The 19379-nt window shown below is 41.3% G+C and overlaps 1 protein-coding gene across 1 annotated transcript; it reads right to left on the bottom strand.

Moving 5' to 3' along the window:
* Positions 1-644: 644 nt before the first annotated feature.
* On the bottom strand, positions 645-19102 carry CHST10 (carbohydrate sulfotransferase 10). The gene is made up of 6 exons (XM_064710724.1): positions 18789-19102; positions 13918-14057; positions 11011-11108; positions 8126-8360; positions 5767-5872; positions 645-3929 (listed from the first exon to the last, which is right to left on the bottom strand). The coding sequence occupies exons 2-6, from the start codon at positions 14039-14041 to the stop codon at positions 3392-3394; spliced, it is 1101 nt and encodes a 366-aa protein (XP_064566794.1). The 5' UTR covers positions 14042-14057; positions 18789-19102; the 3' UTR covers positions 645-3391.
* Positions 19103-19379: the final 277 nt, after the last annotated feature.

Raw genomic sequence — 19379 nt, 5'->3', positions numbered from 1 at the left:
ATCAGAAAACAACATGCTTTTTTGGGAAGAATACATATTTTCAAGACATTTTCTTTGACAGAACAGTTCCCAAAATAAGAAAAAAAAAGCACATGTATTTTTAACTACAGAAAAACATCTTCATGGCATGCAATCAGACAGCACAGCAGTGACAATGCACTGCATGCTGAAGTTAAAAGGAAAGGGGATAGGCATTACCCTATAAAAGTTGTTTCACAAGCAAGTGAATTCTGAATCCATTTTCACAAGACAAACCCTCTTACTCCCAAGATCTCAAAAAACCCAGTCAGCTCAATTTTATTAGGAACATGAAGATAACAGACCCACGCAACACAATTGAATTTAATTTTTGTCTTAGCAGAGATAAGAGGCCAGATTGTAGGGAGCACTAGGGAAGGGAGTCCATTAGAAACCAGGAGCTCCATATGAGCAGATACAGTAAAACTGTTTCCTGTCTGCACTTTTGCTAAAGTCAACACACAGTATGGATTCTCTGATCTACAAGGAGTGTTTTTCCTCCTATTTTCAAGAAAATTACTTCAACTCACTACCCCTTGAGTTTCCTTTGCAAAATGTGGTTAAAATGGGCCAAAGGATTCAAAAGCTGCTGAGGAGAGACAACAAAGAGACACAGATGCACAAAGTAAGGATGTGAATTTGTTTTCTGAAGCTGTAACAGTAATAAGAAAGGAGAAAGAATAATCTGGGCCAGCAGTTCCAAAAATATGACATAAATATCATCTGCAGTTTGAAAGTGGTATGCAAATAACATCTGAACAGCCAAATGATGTTTGTGCGTGCCACTGAGACTACATTTGTAAAAGCCTTGTGCAGAGTACAATTAAGCTGAAACAAACCACAAGCATTGAATTTATCATAACTGGTGTGGCAAGAGCCTCCTCCCTAACACAGCACACTCTGTCCTGCCTGCACTGCACCAATTTTAGGAGAGTCCTACTACATCTGCCAAGGACCATCATGGTATACCAAGTTTCCTCAAATGATGTGCCAAAATTGCACCGTTGTTACTTCAGCCATGTAAGGAAAAAAACAAACCCATGCTTCTAGAAAGAAAATATAGTTCAGGAACATATAACTGAATGGAGAAACTTCACATTTGAATTGAAGAAATGATAACCTGCATTCCAGTTCCAGCCTGAAAAGATGGGAACGCAGAGATGGGAGAGGATTATACACCTCTGCCTAGGTCAGTCCATAGTCCTGTTCAGAGCTCAAAACTCAATGCAGAGAAAGCTATCAGAAAGAAAATACTATTACTTAATATTTACGTAGCACTTTTCATCTGGCAATTTTTAAGCAAGCAATACATTAAGTAATTTACCAAGAAAAACATACATTGTGCCTTCTGTGGGATCAGCAGCTTATACTTTCAGAGGAAAACAATTCTACTTTATTAAACTTTAAGGCCTGAATTTACTATACATTATTCACTGTTACATTTCAAATTGGCAGCAAGGTAATCCATCAGGTTATTAGCTCCAAAATGCCTTTATCAGTGCATTTTGCTAAGTTTCCATACGAAGAAAACTACAGAAAAACTTGGAGCTGTTAACATCTTTTTATCATTGGTTAAGAACTAACAAGTTAGGGCACTGTAATTGTTAAAAAAACCAACAAACCAACCTGAAAAAATATCCTACCTTCCAACTTTGCCACCCTGGATTATTCTCTTGCTAACAATGCCCAGTGAATGATTATTCTTCTTTATTTCAGGTCATCTGTTGAGATCTTTCTGAAATAATTTTCACTTACAACAGGGCTTCCTGTTTGTGGGTAGCAGCACATGTCAGCTTGGCACAGCTTTGCTTTTACACAAGTGCAAGATGCTTCCTTGTGTTAATACAGAAAGCTATCAAAAACATACAGTGGCTGGATTTAAAAGCAGATTCCATAGCACTGGCCATCATTAGCATTCCTAGCCAGCAACATTATGCTGATCTGAAAATAAATCTTTTGGGACAATGATTTAAAAAATACAGTTCACATGCTCACTGTGACAGAGCAATTCCTGTATTTCAGATATTTGGTCTATCTCTCTTCTGGCAGCACACTGATTTTTATTGCTGGTGAACTCAGACAAAAGACTGCTTTTTATAAGACAAAATACAAGCACGAGCAAATATGATGGCTGCATTCACTCAATTCAGTTTTTTTTTTTAATGCATAAAATGGGTACACAAATTTAGGCAACATTTAAACTTTTGGCAAATAGCTAATTTACCACATCAGTAACATAAATGTAAGTAGTTTGACTTAGGACACCGTGGCAGTGAATCACTGGAAAAATCAGGGATTCATCTTGTCTCCTTCTCTCCTTTAGCAGAAGGGAGACGAATTTTCAGAAGGGATAAACTTTCTGTTCTCTGAGGTACTGAACTGAGCAAGGCTGGATATAAGAAGAAGGTGGAACTTTAATCCAAGTAAGCAGCTCTTTAATATGACATCTTGCTTTTGTAACTTCTTTATTAATCTTAACTGTTAGAAGAAAAGACAAGTTAAATTGTGTGAGAGCATCTTGTGATTATTGTGTGTGCTCCCACAAATACAACTGATACTTAAATTAATTTTCCTTAACAGTTTCCTTAAGAGTTTCATATTTTTTCTATGCTCCACTTGCAGCTGGTGTTCTCACATAACTTACATAGCCAGGAGTTAAATAATCTCTTGAAAATCAAAAGTAGAATTATGAGGCTCAATACACCAGTAGTAAATACAGTAAACACTTGACAAAAATACAGAGACAATTGGGATGTGGAACCAGCTCATTTTTGTACATCCCTAAAAGCTTCTGTCTAATTAGGTTCATTTTTTGACAGACAAGAATGGGATTAGATCAGCGTTATTGTAGCAGCCACATGACAGAACCTAGATGGTTATATTTGTCAAGCATTTAATTAATTTCTAGTCTTGTACTGGCCTCTCATTTACAAAGCTCATGGGAGACTACATGACTTTCTCATGAGCAGGAATCATTATGTTTACCCTCATGTCAGGGTTAACCTACAGTGAAATTGTCACCTTTACAAATACTTAACATTTCAAACATGGCATTCTGTCTGGGAGCAGAGGAAGATCATAGCCCATTTGTTCTTCCTCCTTTTTCCTGGAGGGAAGAGGGGAGAAGACAAATTCTGTATTTTAGATTACAGAGACATAATTCCTAACAGATTGCAATAATGTGAAAACATGGTCAGGAAACAACAACTGTAAGCCCCTAGTTGTTCATATGACAAATATTTCACTGAAAAGTGGAGCAACATCAAAAAGCTAGAAAACAAATGGTCATTCTCAGCTCTGCCAGTGTTGCAGCTGTTATTCACACAGGATTAGATTAATCCATGAGACACTTTTTCAGATCTTATCCCAGGTGTCAGTTAAGCAAGAAATCAGGCTCACGATAACCAAAGAGTTTAAAATCGCCTTCAAATCGTGCATAGAGGCGTCTTATGTCTCTCTTGCTAATTCCTGAAAAATACCTCTCTACTTTTGTTCTGTTGTACACTGTTATGCCTGGGGGGATTGTGGGGTATGATACCAAGTGGTCTATGCCTGCTGCTTTCAAGATATATGGAGCATCGTCCTCCAGGGTCTCGTGGTGTCCGATCACACTGTATGTGATTTCACAGGGAGCACAAAGTTCCACGTATGTTACCCAGTGAATTATGTGGTCACCAAACTGAAGATCCAGCCATCGGTGATTGGGGTCCCCCAGGTAGCGCACAAAATCCTCAAACTGCAGCCCTTTGGTCTCTGTGCGGTTCTTCCTGTACTTACGGATGATGCCGGGAGCTATTTCATGCCGGTACCAAGGTTCAAACCGAGGATTGTGCACAAACTTGTCCTTAAACGCAGAAATAAGTCTTTCAAATGGATCTCTAACAATAAAAAACTTGAAGTATAAATTCAGTCTAAACAGAGGAAGAAAAAAATTAAATAATTAAGGAAAGTGTTTAGCATAGCACTTACAAAATGTATATGAACTCTGACCACAGACACAGCAACATGAATCTTAGAGCATTGTATCAATATTGTAATCAATAGGACTAAATACAATTTCTGTCTTCTTACTAGCAGTTTTTACATACAGGACAAGGCAGAAATGGTTAATCCTAGATTTCACATTTTATTCAAACTGAAGGAGTTTAGCTTATCTCAATCCATAATAAACAGGAGACAGAAGACATTGGGAGCTCCAAGTTAAAGATATTTGTAAGCTCAAAAAACCAAAATACTTAAGGACATGGAGAAAAGTACATTGGTGCAGCTAAATGCATGTAGAAGGCTGAATTTTTCACTGGCAGGCAGTTAGATAAATTGCTGCTTAAGTACAAAGAAGTTAAGAATGGTATTTTCTTTTGGTGTTTTGTCATGCTTTCAATAATGGCTGAGAGCACCACTGAAACATGAGAACCACAGTTTTCAACAGAATTTAATCTATTACTGTGATACTGTAATATGTAGTATTTTGTAGTCAGATTATCAGTAGGAGGAATAAATTGAAAACAAAGTTTATTTCAATAAATAGCTAAAAAAGAGATTGAGAGCCCAGTCCTCACCGAAATAAGGATGGATGGACTGGACATGGATAGACTCTTCAGCCTATATACCCCTTGCATCATACTTCAGATACTCCAGACTTACTCCAAGCCAGGCAGGGTTAGATAAAGGTCAGCAAACTGGGTAAACAGATCCACACCATCCTGCTTTCCATACCTAAAACTCTGGTAATTTCAGATCCAAACCAAAACCATGTTACACACCTCCAGCATAGCTTCCATGCTGAGCAGAACACAGCAACCCAAACAATAATGGACTCAACCTCACATATCCTAATTAGGGCTTACCCCCAGGTGAACAGTTCCTTTCCGCAGGGCTGCTCACAGGGAGGGAAACAGATCCATGTTCTCAAGAATGCAGTCACCATATTTTCCTTTGCACAATATCAACACAATCAAGTGACCCCAATTCTCCAGGCGCAGCTGTGATAAATGTCCTTGGGCCACTCCATGCAACAAAACCCCTTGGGCTGAGCTCTACTAACATGTGACACATGTATAAAGGACTGACTCATCAGAATGGTGCAATGCACACAAACCCATGCAAGAACAGGCTTACAAGTGTCCACTGGCATCCTATGTCCTGTTCTCTCCATGTTGCCACCCCTTACAGGGATTATATATGGCATAGGCTCTAGCAGAGATGAGAGCAGGCACAGTTAAAAATCTAGCCAAAGTATTTTTTGGCCCTGAAAACAACCAGAAGCACTTAAACGGGAAAACAAAGTGGTTCAGCTGAATGGAAAATATTCTGGGGCTAAGAAGCACTAACAATTTAAATCTAACCAGCTCAGTCACAGTCAGTCAGTCTGCTGCAACGACAATCTTACCGGTAGGCAGTAAGGTTTACCATATGAGACATCAGCATGGGCTGTCCAACTAAACCTTCTGTTCTGAAGGTCAGCTATCTAACCACTAGGTAGGCATTGAATTACAGAAACCTTATGTGCCAGGGAGTTGGTTGGCTCATCTAACTATATCATAAATTACACTGGTGCTCTCCTTCAAAGCCAGCAGGAAAGCAGATACAGCAACATCTGTGAGGATAACAGAATAGTGCCATAATACAAGTGGTGGCACAGAAACCCTGCTGCCCTGAGTTTCAGACACAGACTTCAGCTGTACCCTTGACTGCTCATAACACCACTGACCTCCAACCCCTCCCATACTCACTGGCAGGGCCACTTACCGTTTTTTAATTTCAGAGTCACTGAAAGAGGACAAGCGTGGAAGGCCATTCTTCTCATGATCATGTACAATGTTTTCTGGGATCTCTTCTATGGAAGAAAATGCTCCTGGACAAATCAAAATGAGAGAGCAAGTGATTCATTCAGGGGAAAAACCCAGTGAGTATGAGCAAGCATGTACGGCTGACAGTTTTATGTCTTTCTCTTTTCTTTATTTTTACCATTTAAAGTTAGTATGTTTAAAACTGTTAAATTATGAGAGATTTTGACTGCAAAGCTGAAAACTGTTAAAATTCTTCAGGGTATGTGACATCAAGGTCCAAGACCAAACGGCCACAAAATTCTCAGAAAAGCATATTATGCAAATTTAATCAGCAATTATGTCTAAGCCTGTAACTCCTCACATGTCAGTGTCCCCATTCTCTTTCCCTCTGCCAGCACATACAAATGGAGGAAGACTTTCAGGATTAACTCAGAAGGAACCAGTTTTTTTGGCTGAGCTTCAACCACCAACAAAAATAAATGCTATGAGCTGCTGTTGGAACTGCTTCAATGCAAAAGTACTTTGCTTTCAGGATCCATAAAGTTTTTTTTAACAAGTATGCTGTGCGGAAACAAAAATTCCAATCAGAGAATACTCCACAGATTAAAAGGCACTAAAATTAACAACGTAAGTCTCCAGATACTCATTTCTGAAAGCACATGAGCTGACAAGAAAAATAACGTCACTTAACTCTGCTGCATTCATTTTAGTATCCTGATCCTGGAAGATTTTATGACCTTGACAAACATCTCATGTGGCCCCTTGAGCTTTAGGCATAAGCCTTCGCACAACAGCATCGTTTCAGAATATCAACCTGCAACAAGCACAGGGTGCTACAAGACAAGCCTGTTTTAAGTGAAAGCCCCTACAGCCTTCTCGTTTCCAGAACTCAAGTGAATAATACACACCACTCAGCCGCTCAGTTTTCCAATTTTTTTTTTTTTTTTTTTTCCCCTGGAGGGAGCAGGGGTGAGGGGTGGGGACTAGAGTTGTATTGTATCAGTTTCAGGTTTTCAATTGTATTTTTTGGTACCATAGGTGAATCCCATGTGGACAACAGATGTCAGATGAGACAGCCTCACAGAAACCGATACCTTGCATTCATTTAGAGAACATAGTCAGTACAAGGAGCAGCAGAGTTAGCTCCCCTACAGTGCCACAGCTGCATTTCCCCCTCCTGAACCTCCAAATACCACTTAGGTATTTGGGCATAAATTCTTCCTCCTCAAGTATCAGCCCTGCCTTTTGAGAACACCCAAAGAGGAGAAAGTTAGGTCAACCACAGCAGTAGCCTTCACCAGCAGACACCAGTGCACTGGTGGCTTAAGGCAAAAGAGACCATGTTTATGTGGAAGCAATTTTCTATCATTATCCAACATGACAGAACTAGGAAACTCAAGGTAAAAAGTTTCTGCTGTTAAGATGTGAGTTATCCTCCACTCTGCATAGCCAATACATGGCTGCCAATTCTAAGGCATTCTTTGCATATTATCTCTCAATGTTACTAAGAACAGGTACTTCCATTGCCCTTATACAATTCCGTATTTAGTACTTTGAGTGTTGCTTTCATAGGCATTAAGAAACATGCATACACATAAGTATGCGTGTATCTCTGCTAGACTTTTAGCTCACATCCACAGATCAAGGATGAAATTAAAATTAAAGTTTTTAATGTTAGTACTGCTTGCTAGAAAAGCTTTACTGAGGGACACAGCTCATTTGCTGTTTTTTCAAACACACTCATCTCTTTATTCCTTCTTTCACCATCTTTTACAACATATCTTTGGTGACCAAACTATTGTGTTAAGCACCTCAGAATCTTTGTAACTCTTAAGATGGTTCACTGACAGAACACACACAAGACTTCAGCAAGACAGACCAAGAGGAGCTGCCAAGTTTTAACCAGCTTTCTTCATGGCTAAAATCTCTAGTTAAAAGTCACTGGCCTTGAGCCAGATATATAATTATTACTAAGCAATTATAATACCTTGTCACACACTTTCAAATTCTATAATTTAGTGCACCCCTTCAAAGATAAGAAACCTACCTACCACATGCATATGGGTACTCTGTCATGACTTAACTTTAGAGCCAAGTAATAACAATACTTATTTTTACAGAAAGAACAGATCTCATTTTAAGGGGATGTTTTGAAAGGACAAAAAACAACTGTGATAAATAAAAGCTGAAATTAAGTATCAGTGTACAGAAATGCACTGATACACTGATAAAGAATCCATTTCAGTTGCCCCAGTTAGAACAATTCCATTTCCTCCTACTCCTCAAAGAAAGCCACACACCCACAGAAAAGCAGATACCATTTAAAACGATCAAGACTTTTTTCCACTGAGTGTTGCCCACTTTTGGCGTCTGACAAAACAGGATCTTGTGCTTGTCACACACAAATATTCGGTCCAAGACGAATTTGGAAACTGCAGTATGAGAGAGATCTCTCAATGCAGTGTCTCTGCAGACATTCCTGAGAAGCTCAAGTCTTTCCATATGAACCAGGGGTTGGCGGATCAGATTTCCTGAAAATGCTTTTCCAGTTGGCTTTATGAAATGCAGAGGAGAAAGAAAAAACAAAAGTTAAAGACTTTAGTTTTCAGATCAAATTATGAAGTAGAAAAATCCCCAAACTACGCACCCTAATGACTCCCAGATTAAAACATTGCTACGTATTAACTAAAGGAGTAGCCAACAGTTTGCTTCCTGTGCTAATACTGTACTTTGGTTCAGATCTTAAGACATTACATGGTAGTATGTACAGTAGTAAGAGCTTTTCCACACAACAGAGCCTTATCTGTGTGGATTAAGCATGCCCTGATCAAATACTGGAACTCCCACAGAATTTCAACAACCTGTGATGAAAGCTTCTGAGAGGTTAGGACAGGAATTCCAACATAAATTATGCTTTAAGCTCTGAGAAGATGGGGCTGACCCATGGTGTGATTCCTGGGGATGTCCTGTCATCCTTATTGGTCCTTTCCAACTCAGAATATTTTGTGACCCATCTGGCTGGGAAAAAAATTAGGATAAAAATTCTGTGTTGTGTTGTTCTCTAGCACCTGTAGGCGTCCAGTGTTTCCATTTATCCAAGTTGAAATAAAATCAGGTAAATAAAAATGTGATCATTGAGCATCAGTGTGACAAACAAAAGAAGTATCAGGATACCTCTCCCCAAAAACGGATGAGCTGTTTCACATGGCTCATTTTTCTGAGACTAAGAAAGGAACCACAACCACCTTTTCCCTCACTAGTGGAGTGTGAGGAAAAAGAATCTTCTCTAGTTAAGGGGTGATAGGAAAGTTTAAATTTCTACTGACAATTTTTCACCTTTCCACCAACTGAATGGCAGTCCCTAATATCAATACAGACTAGGGGATGAACTGATTGAGACGAACCCTGCTACAGACTTGGGGATACTATGAGTGAAAAACTGGATATGTGCTGGCAGTGTGTACTTGCAGCCCAGAAAGCCAACTGCATCCTGGACTGCATTAAAACAAAGCACAGTGGCCAGCAGGTCTACGGAGGTGATTCTCCCCCTGTACTGTGTTCTGCTGCCACCTGGAGTGCTGCACACAGCCCTGGGGCCCCAGCACAGGAAAGACAGAGACCTGTTAAGGGAAGGTCCAGAGGAGGCCATGAAGATGGTCCAAGATGGAGCACCTCTCCTATGAAGACAGGCTGAGACAGCTGTGGCTGTTCCGCCTGGAGAAGAAAAGGCTCCAGGAAAACCTCACTGCAGCCTTTCAATGCTCATAAGGGGTTTGTAAAAAAGTCAGACTTTTTACCAGGGCCTGCAGTGACAAGACAGGGGTAATGGTTTTCAACTGAAAAAAAACAGGTTTAGACATTAGGAAGGAATTTTTTCCTATGAGTGTGGTCAGGCACTGGAACATGTTACCCAGAGAAGCTGTGGATGGTGCACCCCAGAACTGCTCAAGGCCAGGCTGGATGGAGCTCTGAGCAACCTGGGCTAATCAGAGGTGTCCCTGTCCATGGCAGAGGGCTTGGAACTAGATGATCTTCAACAGTCCCTTCCAATTCAAACCATTCTGTGATTCTATGATTTTAGGTACAGTGTCCAAGCCAGAGATGAAAAAGGAATTATTTTACTTTTTGTCCCAACCTTTCTTAAGGGGGGGAAAAAAATCTGCTTTTTCTGTTTATTACTCTTCTCCAATACACTCTGCTCAAAATGTAATCTGAACAGTCTGTCAGATTATTTTATCTGTCCAAACAATTCTTTCTGCATGTAACCAAAATTAATGTTGTTACTCTACATTTCATGCTGTCAGGAAGTCAAGAGAGAATTGTTTTATATCCAGAAACCTTATTATCCTCTTCCACACTAGCAAAGAAAGCTAATAAAACTCTCTATATATAACTACCTTCCACTGAACAAACTGTTTTTCCCAAGTATTTTGAAGATAACTTAAATTTTGTGCTTTTGAAAAATGAAACCAGAAAGAGTCACGCTTATACAGCTAACCTACCTTCCATGATGCATCATAAAAATACTTTAAACACAAGATGACTTATGTACTAATGCAAAAAAAAGAAAAAAAATATTTATCGCACTCTGCAACTGGTCTAAAAATTTACATTTGTATAAAGGATTTTCAGAGTTTCATTGTCAATTTGCTGAAAGCACAGAACTATGCATCTAAAAGATCAACTGGTATTGACTACTATTGTGTTCATGTTCTACTCTGGAAAAATGCTGAAATGTGAAACACAAAGAGCACAAAATACAAAGAAGAAATTGACAGTGATAAAAAGAAGCAGAGAGATTGGGCAGAAATCTAAGAGAATAGAGCAGACACAGGCTTGCCCTCAACAAGCACAAACCTGATTGCTATGGCAAGACAGAACACAAGTAATCCAAAACTGGGCCATTACATTAAAAAGGCTAACAAAAATGACTGTCCTGACTTGATAAAGGAGTGCTGTAACAATTTTCTCCGAGAAATGGAAACACATTAAGTTGAATCATTCAGATGAAACAAGACAGCAGATTACCGTAACAAACCAGCTTTGTGAAGTTAAAATGAATTCTGTCGCCTCTATCTAAATAGAACAGCCTGAATAAATAATTCCTGTCTAGCAATTCATCTTAACAACAGGAAGCCCTTCCTTAATCTCTTCTTTTCTTCTACTCTTTAATACACATAACCTTTATCTCAAGAGTATGCACCTGGAATTCTTCAGGCCAATGTTTTTCCTCTGGCACATGTACCTCCTCCACTTTTGTCACAGCTGTCAGAATCAATGGCTCTTGCTTGGCACCATAGCCTGAAGAAGGGAGAGAGATAACAGCATTACAGAAGGTGAGGGGAAAGCAACTATTTCTGCTTTACAACTAAAACACATCAACTTTACTTTCTGTATTAACCTTACAAAACACTAGGATTTGTTTCCACATGGAAAGGTACTAGACAAGACAGACACAGACGATGAATATTTTAAAGGATGTACTTTGGGAATTTTGGACGCAACTTCATTTGAGTTTTATCAAAGAAACATACCCATTATATTTTACTTGGTTTTTTGGTTGTTGTCTTTGCTTTTTTTCTACAAAGTGTGTAGAGATATCAAAGTCTTGACTCCGAATACCTCAATTGATAGATAATTTGGTATAACTATATGGACTTGTGCATTGGAGATTTTTATTTTTCAATGAACTGGACAAAGCACATAAAAATAAAAAACTTAAATCTATCAGGTTCCTCTCTCCCCTTATACTAGTAAAAATGTTTCTTCTCTTGTAGACTATTAAACTTACAAGAAGGAAAGTGTCATTATGGACACCCTTTTATTTTTGTGGTACTCTAAGTAAGCACCTAAAATCAAAAATAAAGATCCCCTCTTCCTTTTTTACTGGACCAATGGCCTTCTTTAGAGATTCCCCCAACAGCAAACTCAGCTGATACTCTTTTTCTTTTTTAGTGATTTTAGGACAGCTTATAGTTTGAGACCAAATTAAAGCAAGAAAAGGAAGAACCCTTTTCATCTTTTGCATTTAGTATGGTACAAAAAAACCAAAAAATAGCACAGGGTTTTAGCTTTAGTCTATACAGTGCAGAAAAATCAAAAATAATTTGAAGCAACTTTCCCTAACTACAAAGCAAAAAGAACATGTTTTCTCCCTGAAAACTTATTTCCATCCATACTGGATTACTTTTCCCTTCATATAGATTCTTCTATGAATAATGTTTCCTCATCTGCATCCACAGGGGCTTACTGTTTCATGGTTGAGAAAATGTGAGCACTGCCTATGCCCTTTTCTTCAGGGAGTACTCTACTCTGCCTACACTGGATTTTAACAAAGGGCACGCATGGAAAAGCAAGTTAAAACTGAAAGCAATGGAAGCATTCAAGCATTCAGAAATTGTAACTGTTGCTGTGCACAGACTTGCTTCATGGTGTTCTGTAAAATACAAGTAATCTGATACAGTGAAAGAGCAGCTAAACTATTTTTTCACTATCATTGTGCAAAAGCATGCCTGTAGATGCTACTAGGAATGATGGACAGAAATTTGCTCCTTAAGAAGTACCTATTGCTCATGCACCCAAGACATCAGTAAAAGGCTTAAACAAAAGAACATTGATTCATTGAGCATCTGCTGGTTTTATTCCATCTGCTGGGAAGACACATCCAAATAAGAAAAATTTCTGACAAGTTATATTTTATTAAGCCTAGAAGAGCTTCTCCAGGATTTGCCATCCTGTTTGGACTGTCTGGACTTCCTCCAAAATTCTGTTGGTACAGTCAAAGTATTTCCCTTAATCAGTTTTATTACAAACACTCCAACAGATATATACACTTAACTATAGTCATGCCTTTGCAGGACAAGCTTAAGAATTTATATATCATCTGCTCAGAGAACTACTCAAAAGAAGTGGAAGATTCAGCATAGAAAAAAAAAAAAGAAAAACCTTGGCAAGCCAAGATAATAAAAAGCAAATAAATGCAAAGGCTATGCTCTAGCAGTTAGGTTTTTTAAAGTACATTTTAATTTTCCTGACAAATTCTGATGGAAAGAAACACCCAAAGAATACCTGAACTGGGAAACAAGATTTGGCATGGAGTGAAATACTGGAAGATATAACTACTAACATAAGACTAGCTGATTTGCAGATGTACCAGGACAGAACAGCTGGGTCCAAGGAAAGCTAAGTTAGTCTACATTTCTCCTTTGTAAGGCTTGCTGAATAAATCTTCACATAGATGCATATTATTTATAAAGGTACACCCAATGTATTTTTCCATTATCCAGTTATTGAAAAACACAGCGCAAGTGTCAATGCTTCAAAATCACATATTTTTGCATGTCTTAGGAAGATGCAGAAACAAATCCCTTAAGACTTCAAGTCATATCATCACCTTCACCCAAAGCTCTCTGTAGGGTGGCTTTGTAAGAGCAGCTCCCCAGCAGCTCCCCACCACATTTGTGTGGTGTCATCAAATGGCTTAAATTCCTCATCATCTTAATAACTATTAATCATCTTAATAACACCTCGCTACTTAAGCTGAGCAAAAGCCTATAAGCTGTTTACAAGTCAAATAGCAGGGGATAAAACTGAATGCAAGAAGCAGGCCAGAGGTGGCTAGGCAAAGTGCACTCAAATGAAATAAAACTTTCCACAAGTTTTACATAATGCCTCAGCCACAAGACAAGCAGTGACAAAAAGACAGAAATTAGTACCATGTGAAATGACCTCTTCAGTGCCCTCTGAGCCTCTTCTGACTTTAAACAGGTAATAGTGCACTGTTGTTTTTGCACATAAGTTCCACCCCTAGTAGATCATGATACTGAAACTAAATGTAATTGAAAAAGCAGACCTGCCAAGACAGTACTGCCAAACACGATCCCTTCTGTTCTCAACCACCAAAAAAATTTCCTGTGATGTTAGATTTGAAGACTTCTAGCAACAAATGGAACTGAATATCAGCACTGTCACTTCCAGACATTTAGTTGTTCTGTTCTCAGTCCTACTGAAGAAGTGATAACACGCCAAGAGCTACTTACATAGAAAAGAATATTTTTGTAAAGCACTATTCAATTTTCTGTTTCACATCAAACATTAAAGCTAAACTTACCATCTGGGTCTTTAAAAGTCAATGTGATAAACTTGCTAGCAACCATGAACATGAATATCACCCAAAAGCATGCAGCTAGCAGCAGCCACTGGTGGTGCATGTTGTCAGCATGCATGTGAGCCATATAAAGTTGGCACTTCCTGTTGGAAAGAGAAAAGATTGACACATTAATTATTTTTGTTAGTTTAGAAAAAGTACTTTCCATAACCAAAAATAAAACTTTAATATGTATGTGTGTCATAAAACATAGCAGTAGATTCCACGTTTAACTTTTTGTCCATTCAGCTGTATTTTTAAGCAACATTAAGGCTGAGACAATGTAACCACTGGCTGCTATCAAAGGGAGGCTTCACTCCTTCACCCTTGCTCACATTCCCCCCTTCTGCTTGTGCTGGGAATTGCACTGTGTCTGACTGCTTGGGGAGATAGATCAAAACCCCCAGTTTTTAAAAGAAGGGTTTATTTTTTGATTCAGCTTAGCAAGACAGCCCATTGTAGGAGAGGAAGGGAGACTGAAGAAAGCTGTGCTCTCAGTGGTAGATGTACCATTAACACTATACTTGGTTATCCCAAGCCAGCTTATGACATATAACATGGACTCTTCCCCTGCCCAGCCCACAGAAATTACAGGCTGGAAGCTACCAAGCTGGAACACTAAGCTTAAGCTGACCAAATATTTTTCAGTTTCCTTGCAGCACTGCCTACTGCATGTAGCTGTATCCCTGCAGGTAAGCCTCAAAGACAGAACCTCCTCAGGAGGGCAGGAAGGGTTACCCAAACAACTGAGACAGCAGTTTTAATGTGCAAAGAAACCACCCACAGGAACTGACTGAATACACAGTTCTATCCTGATTTTTGAAACTGCTATCCTAATAAATTTTTTTCTATGACTGTAAGATTAAATATAAGGAAACCAATGATAAAAGAGATTGAAGTGCCCAGCCACTAAGAGAAATGGAAAATTTTAGGCTGTATCTTTAGCTGAATTTCCAACTTCTGATGGGCAATACACATGGGGGTGGACACCAGGTATCTGTGAAAGCTCCATTGCAAATAAAAAAATAACCCACATCCAAAACCTACAAAAGTATAGCACTATTATCTCTACTGTTGCTGGAGGGATAAGACACCTGAGGGGCTGAACTCAGGTGCTGAAAAGAGTGAATGCTTCCTTTTGAGAACACATGGAACACAACATCCAAGCATTTAACCAAAGAGGATCTAATACAAAAATCTCATACAATGACATCCTCACAACAATCCTGTAACTAGCAATAGGACCAAACTCAGTCCTAAAGTAGCCACATGCAACTTCAATGAGAGTCACATCTGCATGGTTTGTGATCACAATTTCTATACTGGCATTTAAGTGAATTGCCAAGGAATACAAGAAATACCCTCATTCGCAGTTATAATGCAAAAAAATGTTAGTTAACATTTCTAAGGAAGTGTTTATTAAGTTTCTCAGTCATATACCAGTATTCCACTTTCTTCATTCCCATAAAATTTCAATACCAGAAGTAAGCCTGGTTTTGATGTTGTTTCAGCATGTCCACCTGCAACATCACTACTACTGCTACAGGTGCCAATGCTTTTCCAACTAGCTTTTGCCTTCCAGCAATGCAAATGTTTCCAGGAAGAATTCTCTCTAAAGCTGACAGCAGTGAACCATCTTCAGGATATGCTGAAAACCTGTGCAGGCAGTCAAGCAGCTCAAAACAGACTTGGGACCCAAGTGATGTATGCAAAAATGAGTAAGAGGATGAAAAGAACTGAATATCTCCAGTTAAAGGGAAAAAAAATAGCTAGGATGGCAGTGTTGAAGCCTATTTTTATCTCCTCATTTTTCAGTTAGGTTTCTGAAGGTTTCTTTCTTTCCCCCCTCTTCTTTCATGAATCCATTTTTAAGTACTTTTAAAAACACCATACCTAGATATCAACTATATTTTGGACAACTACAGGTGCTGTGACCTCCATCAAGACAATGTTTGTCATCTCCTGTTTTTTGCTGCAATTCCCTGGCTGACAACTGATCATGCAACATTCCAAACATGTTTATTCTTCATGATCTGGAAAGCTGTTGACCGGGAAATACAAATATCGTAGGAATTCCATCAGACTGGCCTCTTTTCAGCTAAGTAGTTCAGAAGTTATTCCCATCCTACCACTGCACTAGTGCAAGCCTGCCCTAAGATTCATGCTGAAAACCACCAGGTCTCAAAGGCCCTCATTTTTCAGTCTGCCATGAAATGCACCGTCTTCCACTTAAGCACCGAGATTTGTTACCTTTACTCTCGAACACTGCATTCATTTCCAGCTCTCACAGAAGACAAAAATTCAGATCTGATATCAAGACACAGAACTGTAGCAATGACATTTGTTACTTTTTAGGTAGCTCTGCTAAAACCATAAGAACTGTTCAACATCCAAAACGCTGAATGCAGCAGACTGACAGAAGCCTGCAGAGAACACTCTGCAGGAGGAAAATCTCTAACAATCAGCTATGGGCTTTTCAGAGGTATAATGAAAAGTCTGGGCCAAACCTCTCTGCCCAGCTCAGTATATTTGTCCTACATAAAGCAGGGTAGAAAGGCCTCCAACATTCATAGCCTCCCTGCTAGTCTGCCCACTTCCATAACAGTGATGGATGCACACCATTCAGTAAAGACTATTGATCTATATTCTCTTATGTAATTCATGTATTGGATTTCTAAGAAATTGTGTTAAATCACATGGGAAATGCAGGTGCTGTGTGCTCTGACCTGAATGCAGTCAGTGGCGAGAGGACCCTGCTGCCAGGTCCTGTGCTGTAGGGGCAGGAGAGCATTTCAGCCAGTCACCCACAAGCAGTACAATTCCCACCTTAAAAACAGGCTTAGAGCAGGAAGGGGTCACATCTGCAGCCCCATCCATAAGAAGCACCACTTTTGCCCTTCAAGACGTGGAAGCTGAGAGGAAAACATTAAGCAGTTTTGTACACTCTTCTTTTTTTAATGTGCACATGAAATCTGCAACAATACTTATGAATGCGAGAGTCTTGTCAGAGGATCTGTCATAATGAAATTATGATATTACTACACTGTTACTTCCAGCATCCTAAAGTACATCTGCATCAGCAGCTCATCACCGATCTCAAGAAGAACGACTCATAATTACAGATAGAAGTAACTCAACCATTATGCTCGAATGCAATGATCAGTACTTTAAAAAAAATAATGTGTCTATGTTGTTTCTCTATCTCTACCTTAATATTTTTATTGTTTTCACATAGGGCAATTGCATTTCCTTTTTTATCTCTAACCTTGCTGCATTTCTGTTGCCTCTCCTGCACTTATTTTCTAGTAAATACATGTACTAGCTTTTCGTTTTTCTCTTTAAAAGGCTCCTTCAGCTTCCAAAACAGTCTTCTATTTCTGGCTGTCTAAAACACAGTTTTACTTTACAAGCAGACAAATGCAAGAAATATGTTGAAGGTTTAGTCCATTTTCTCACAATGAAATACACAGCTCTCTGGTTAGTTTTTCCCTCTTACTGCAATTTACACTTTTTAGAAGCACCAGATCTCAAAACTCCTGTCCCCACCCATTCCTCTGTCCTTCCCTCTCAGGGCTGCCACAAAAGCAAACTGTCACAGATTAGCCAGATGAAGGGTTTTGCATGAGAAAAAAGGGGATCACCAACACACAGAGCCCAACACACAACACAAACATGAACCAAAGATCAAGACACAGCGTTGCAGGCTTGACCCGAGGCCCACGGGTAACCTGCTCCCTCGAATAAACACTCATTCTTTGCAGAAGACTGCTGTCTTCAAGAGAACGATGGGACAAAGGGTGAACGATGTAAGCAGCATTAAAACTCAGCACACAGCCTCTGGCTCTGGAGTTTATGCTGCCTGCACAGGGGCTCCTTGGCAGGACAGTCCCTGCCCGCATCCTCGATGGCAGTGACACGCCAGGAGTCACTCACACTCCCAAGTGCTTGCCCATCAGCACATGATGACTCACATCACTGCAAATGGAACTGGTAAGCAAGGCCAAGCAACAGCTAACTGGGACAACCTACTTCATTTTCATCAATGCTTCCTTTGTGTTATTTTACAGGTAAGAAAATCTGGCCAATTTGTTCTACTTAAAAAAAAAATTCAGACTAACATATATCACAGACGCTCCTTTGGCAGGTTGCGTGGTGCTACTTAATGTTCTAACATACATCGTAACAGGCTGGTTCTTTCCTAGAGCTCGCCTCCTCCCGAGGGCACTAGCAGGCCTGCGTGTCGGCTCCTCCAGCTCCCGCTGGGGCCCGGGGGTCCGTGCGCACGCAGTTCACCTGTCAGCGGGATGTGTACCCGGAGCAGGGCAGCAGCAGCGCCGCACCGCTGCGTGACCCGCCCGGGCCCGGGGCAGGCCCGGCGTGCGCCCGTCCCGCGGCCCCGGGCTGGGCCGGCCCCTGCCTGCCCTCCGTGCCCGGCCTGACAGACAGCAGCTCCGCTCCAGCGGGCAGCCCACGCCCGTTACTGCTGGGAACGGCAGCGTGCAGGCTTCAGAGGTGCTCCATTCATTCCGTAAGAACAGAGCGCTCCCCGCCAAGAACAGGGCCGTGCTCTAACCGGCAGGGGACGAGCCGAGGCAGTGCCAAGCCTCAGTCCCAGCCCGGCTCCGGGCGCAGGGACCTGGGATGAACCGACATAAACTTTTCTCATTCTGGAGGGAAGCTGGGCGGGCTTCCCCTCACCCGGCAGAGACGGACAACACATGCCCGCAGCGCCCGCTGGCATCCCCGCCCGAGCCGGGGTGCCGGAGGTGCCTCTGCCCTGGGCTGGCGGCCGCCAGGCCTCCCCCCGCGGCCCTGCCCGGCCCCTCCCCGCTTACCGGCCCTCCAGCGCCGCTGCCCGCAGCCCCGGGCTCCCGCCTCACTCGGCGGCACGGCCGGCCCGCTCGGGCGGCCCCGGCTGCCGGCGCATCACCCCCGGCCGGCTGCGGGCGGCGGCGGCGCCTCCCCGGCCCCGCTCAGCCCCTGCCGCCGCCGCCGCCCGGCCCGGCCGCCGCCGCCGCCATCTCCTCCGGGGCCGCGGGCAGGCCCCAGCCCCACCGCCGGGAAGGGGAGGAAGGTGAAGGCCGCCGCGAGGACGGCCCGGTTCGGCTGCGGGAAGACGCAGCGCCGCACCCGGCCGCCCGAAGGCGGGAGGGAGGGAGGAACAGAGGGCGGGCTGGGCAGCTCTGCCCTCCCCTCCCCGCCCCGCCTTTTCCCTCCATCCCCTCGAGCGGGGTTTTCCAGCCGGACTCACGAGTATGCGCTTGTGTACGTGTGTTTGGGTTGTTACGTTTGGGTTTTTTAACTGTTAAAGTATCTTCGTAGGTCACTAACGCTCGTGTTTAAGAAAAATATATGCATCTGGAAATTACAGAATCATTTATGTTGGAAAAGACCTCTAGGATCTTTGAGTCCAACCGCTCCCCCAG

Source organism: Zonotrichia leucophrys, chromosome 1 (assembly GCF_028769735.1).
Source record: "Zonotrichia leucophrys gambelii isolate GWCS_2022_RI chromosome 1, RI_Zleu_2.0, whole genome shotgun sequence".
NCBI classification, from domain to species: Eukaryota; Metazoa; Chordata; class Aves; order Passeriformes; family Passerellidae; genus Zonotrichia; species Zonotrichia leucophrys.
Note: the sequence above shows the minus strand (reverse complement) of the source record. Positions and strands in the feature narration are given on the sequence as shown.

Bases quoted from the DNA above. Each gene is read 5' to 3' on its own strand.
- CHST10 (XM_064710724.1), bottom strand. From the start codon at position 14,041: ATGGCTCACATGCATGCTGACAACATGCACCACCAGTGGCTGCTGCTA. The intron at 11,109-13,917 runs GTAAGTTTAGCT...TCCCTTCTTCAG, and splicing joins GACTTTTAAAGACCCAGATG to GCTATGGTGCCAAGCAAGAG. The intron at 5,873-8,125 runs GTATCTGCTTTT...TGATTTGTCCAG, and splicing joins AGTCTTGATCGTTTTAAATG to GAGCATTTTCTTCCATAGAA.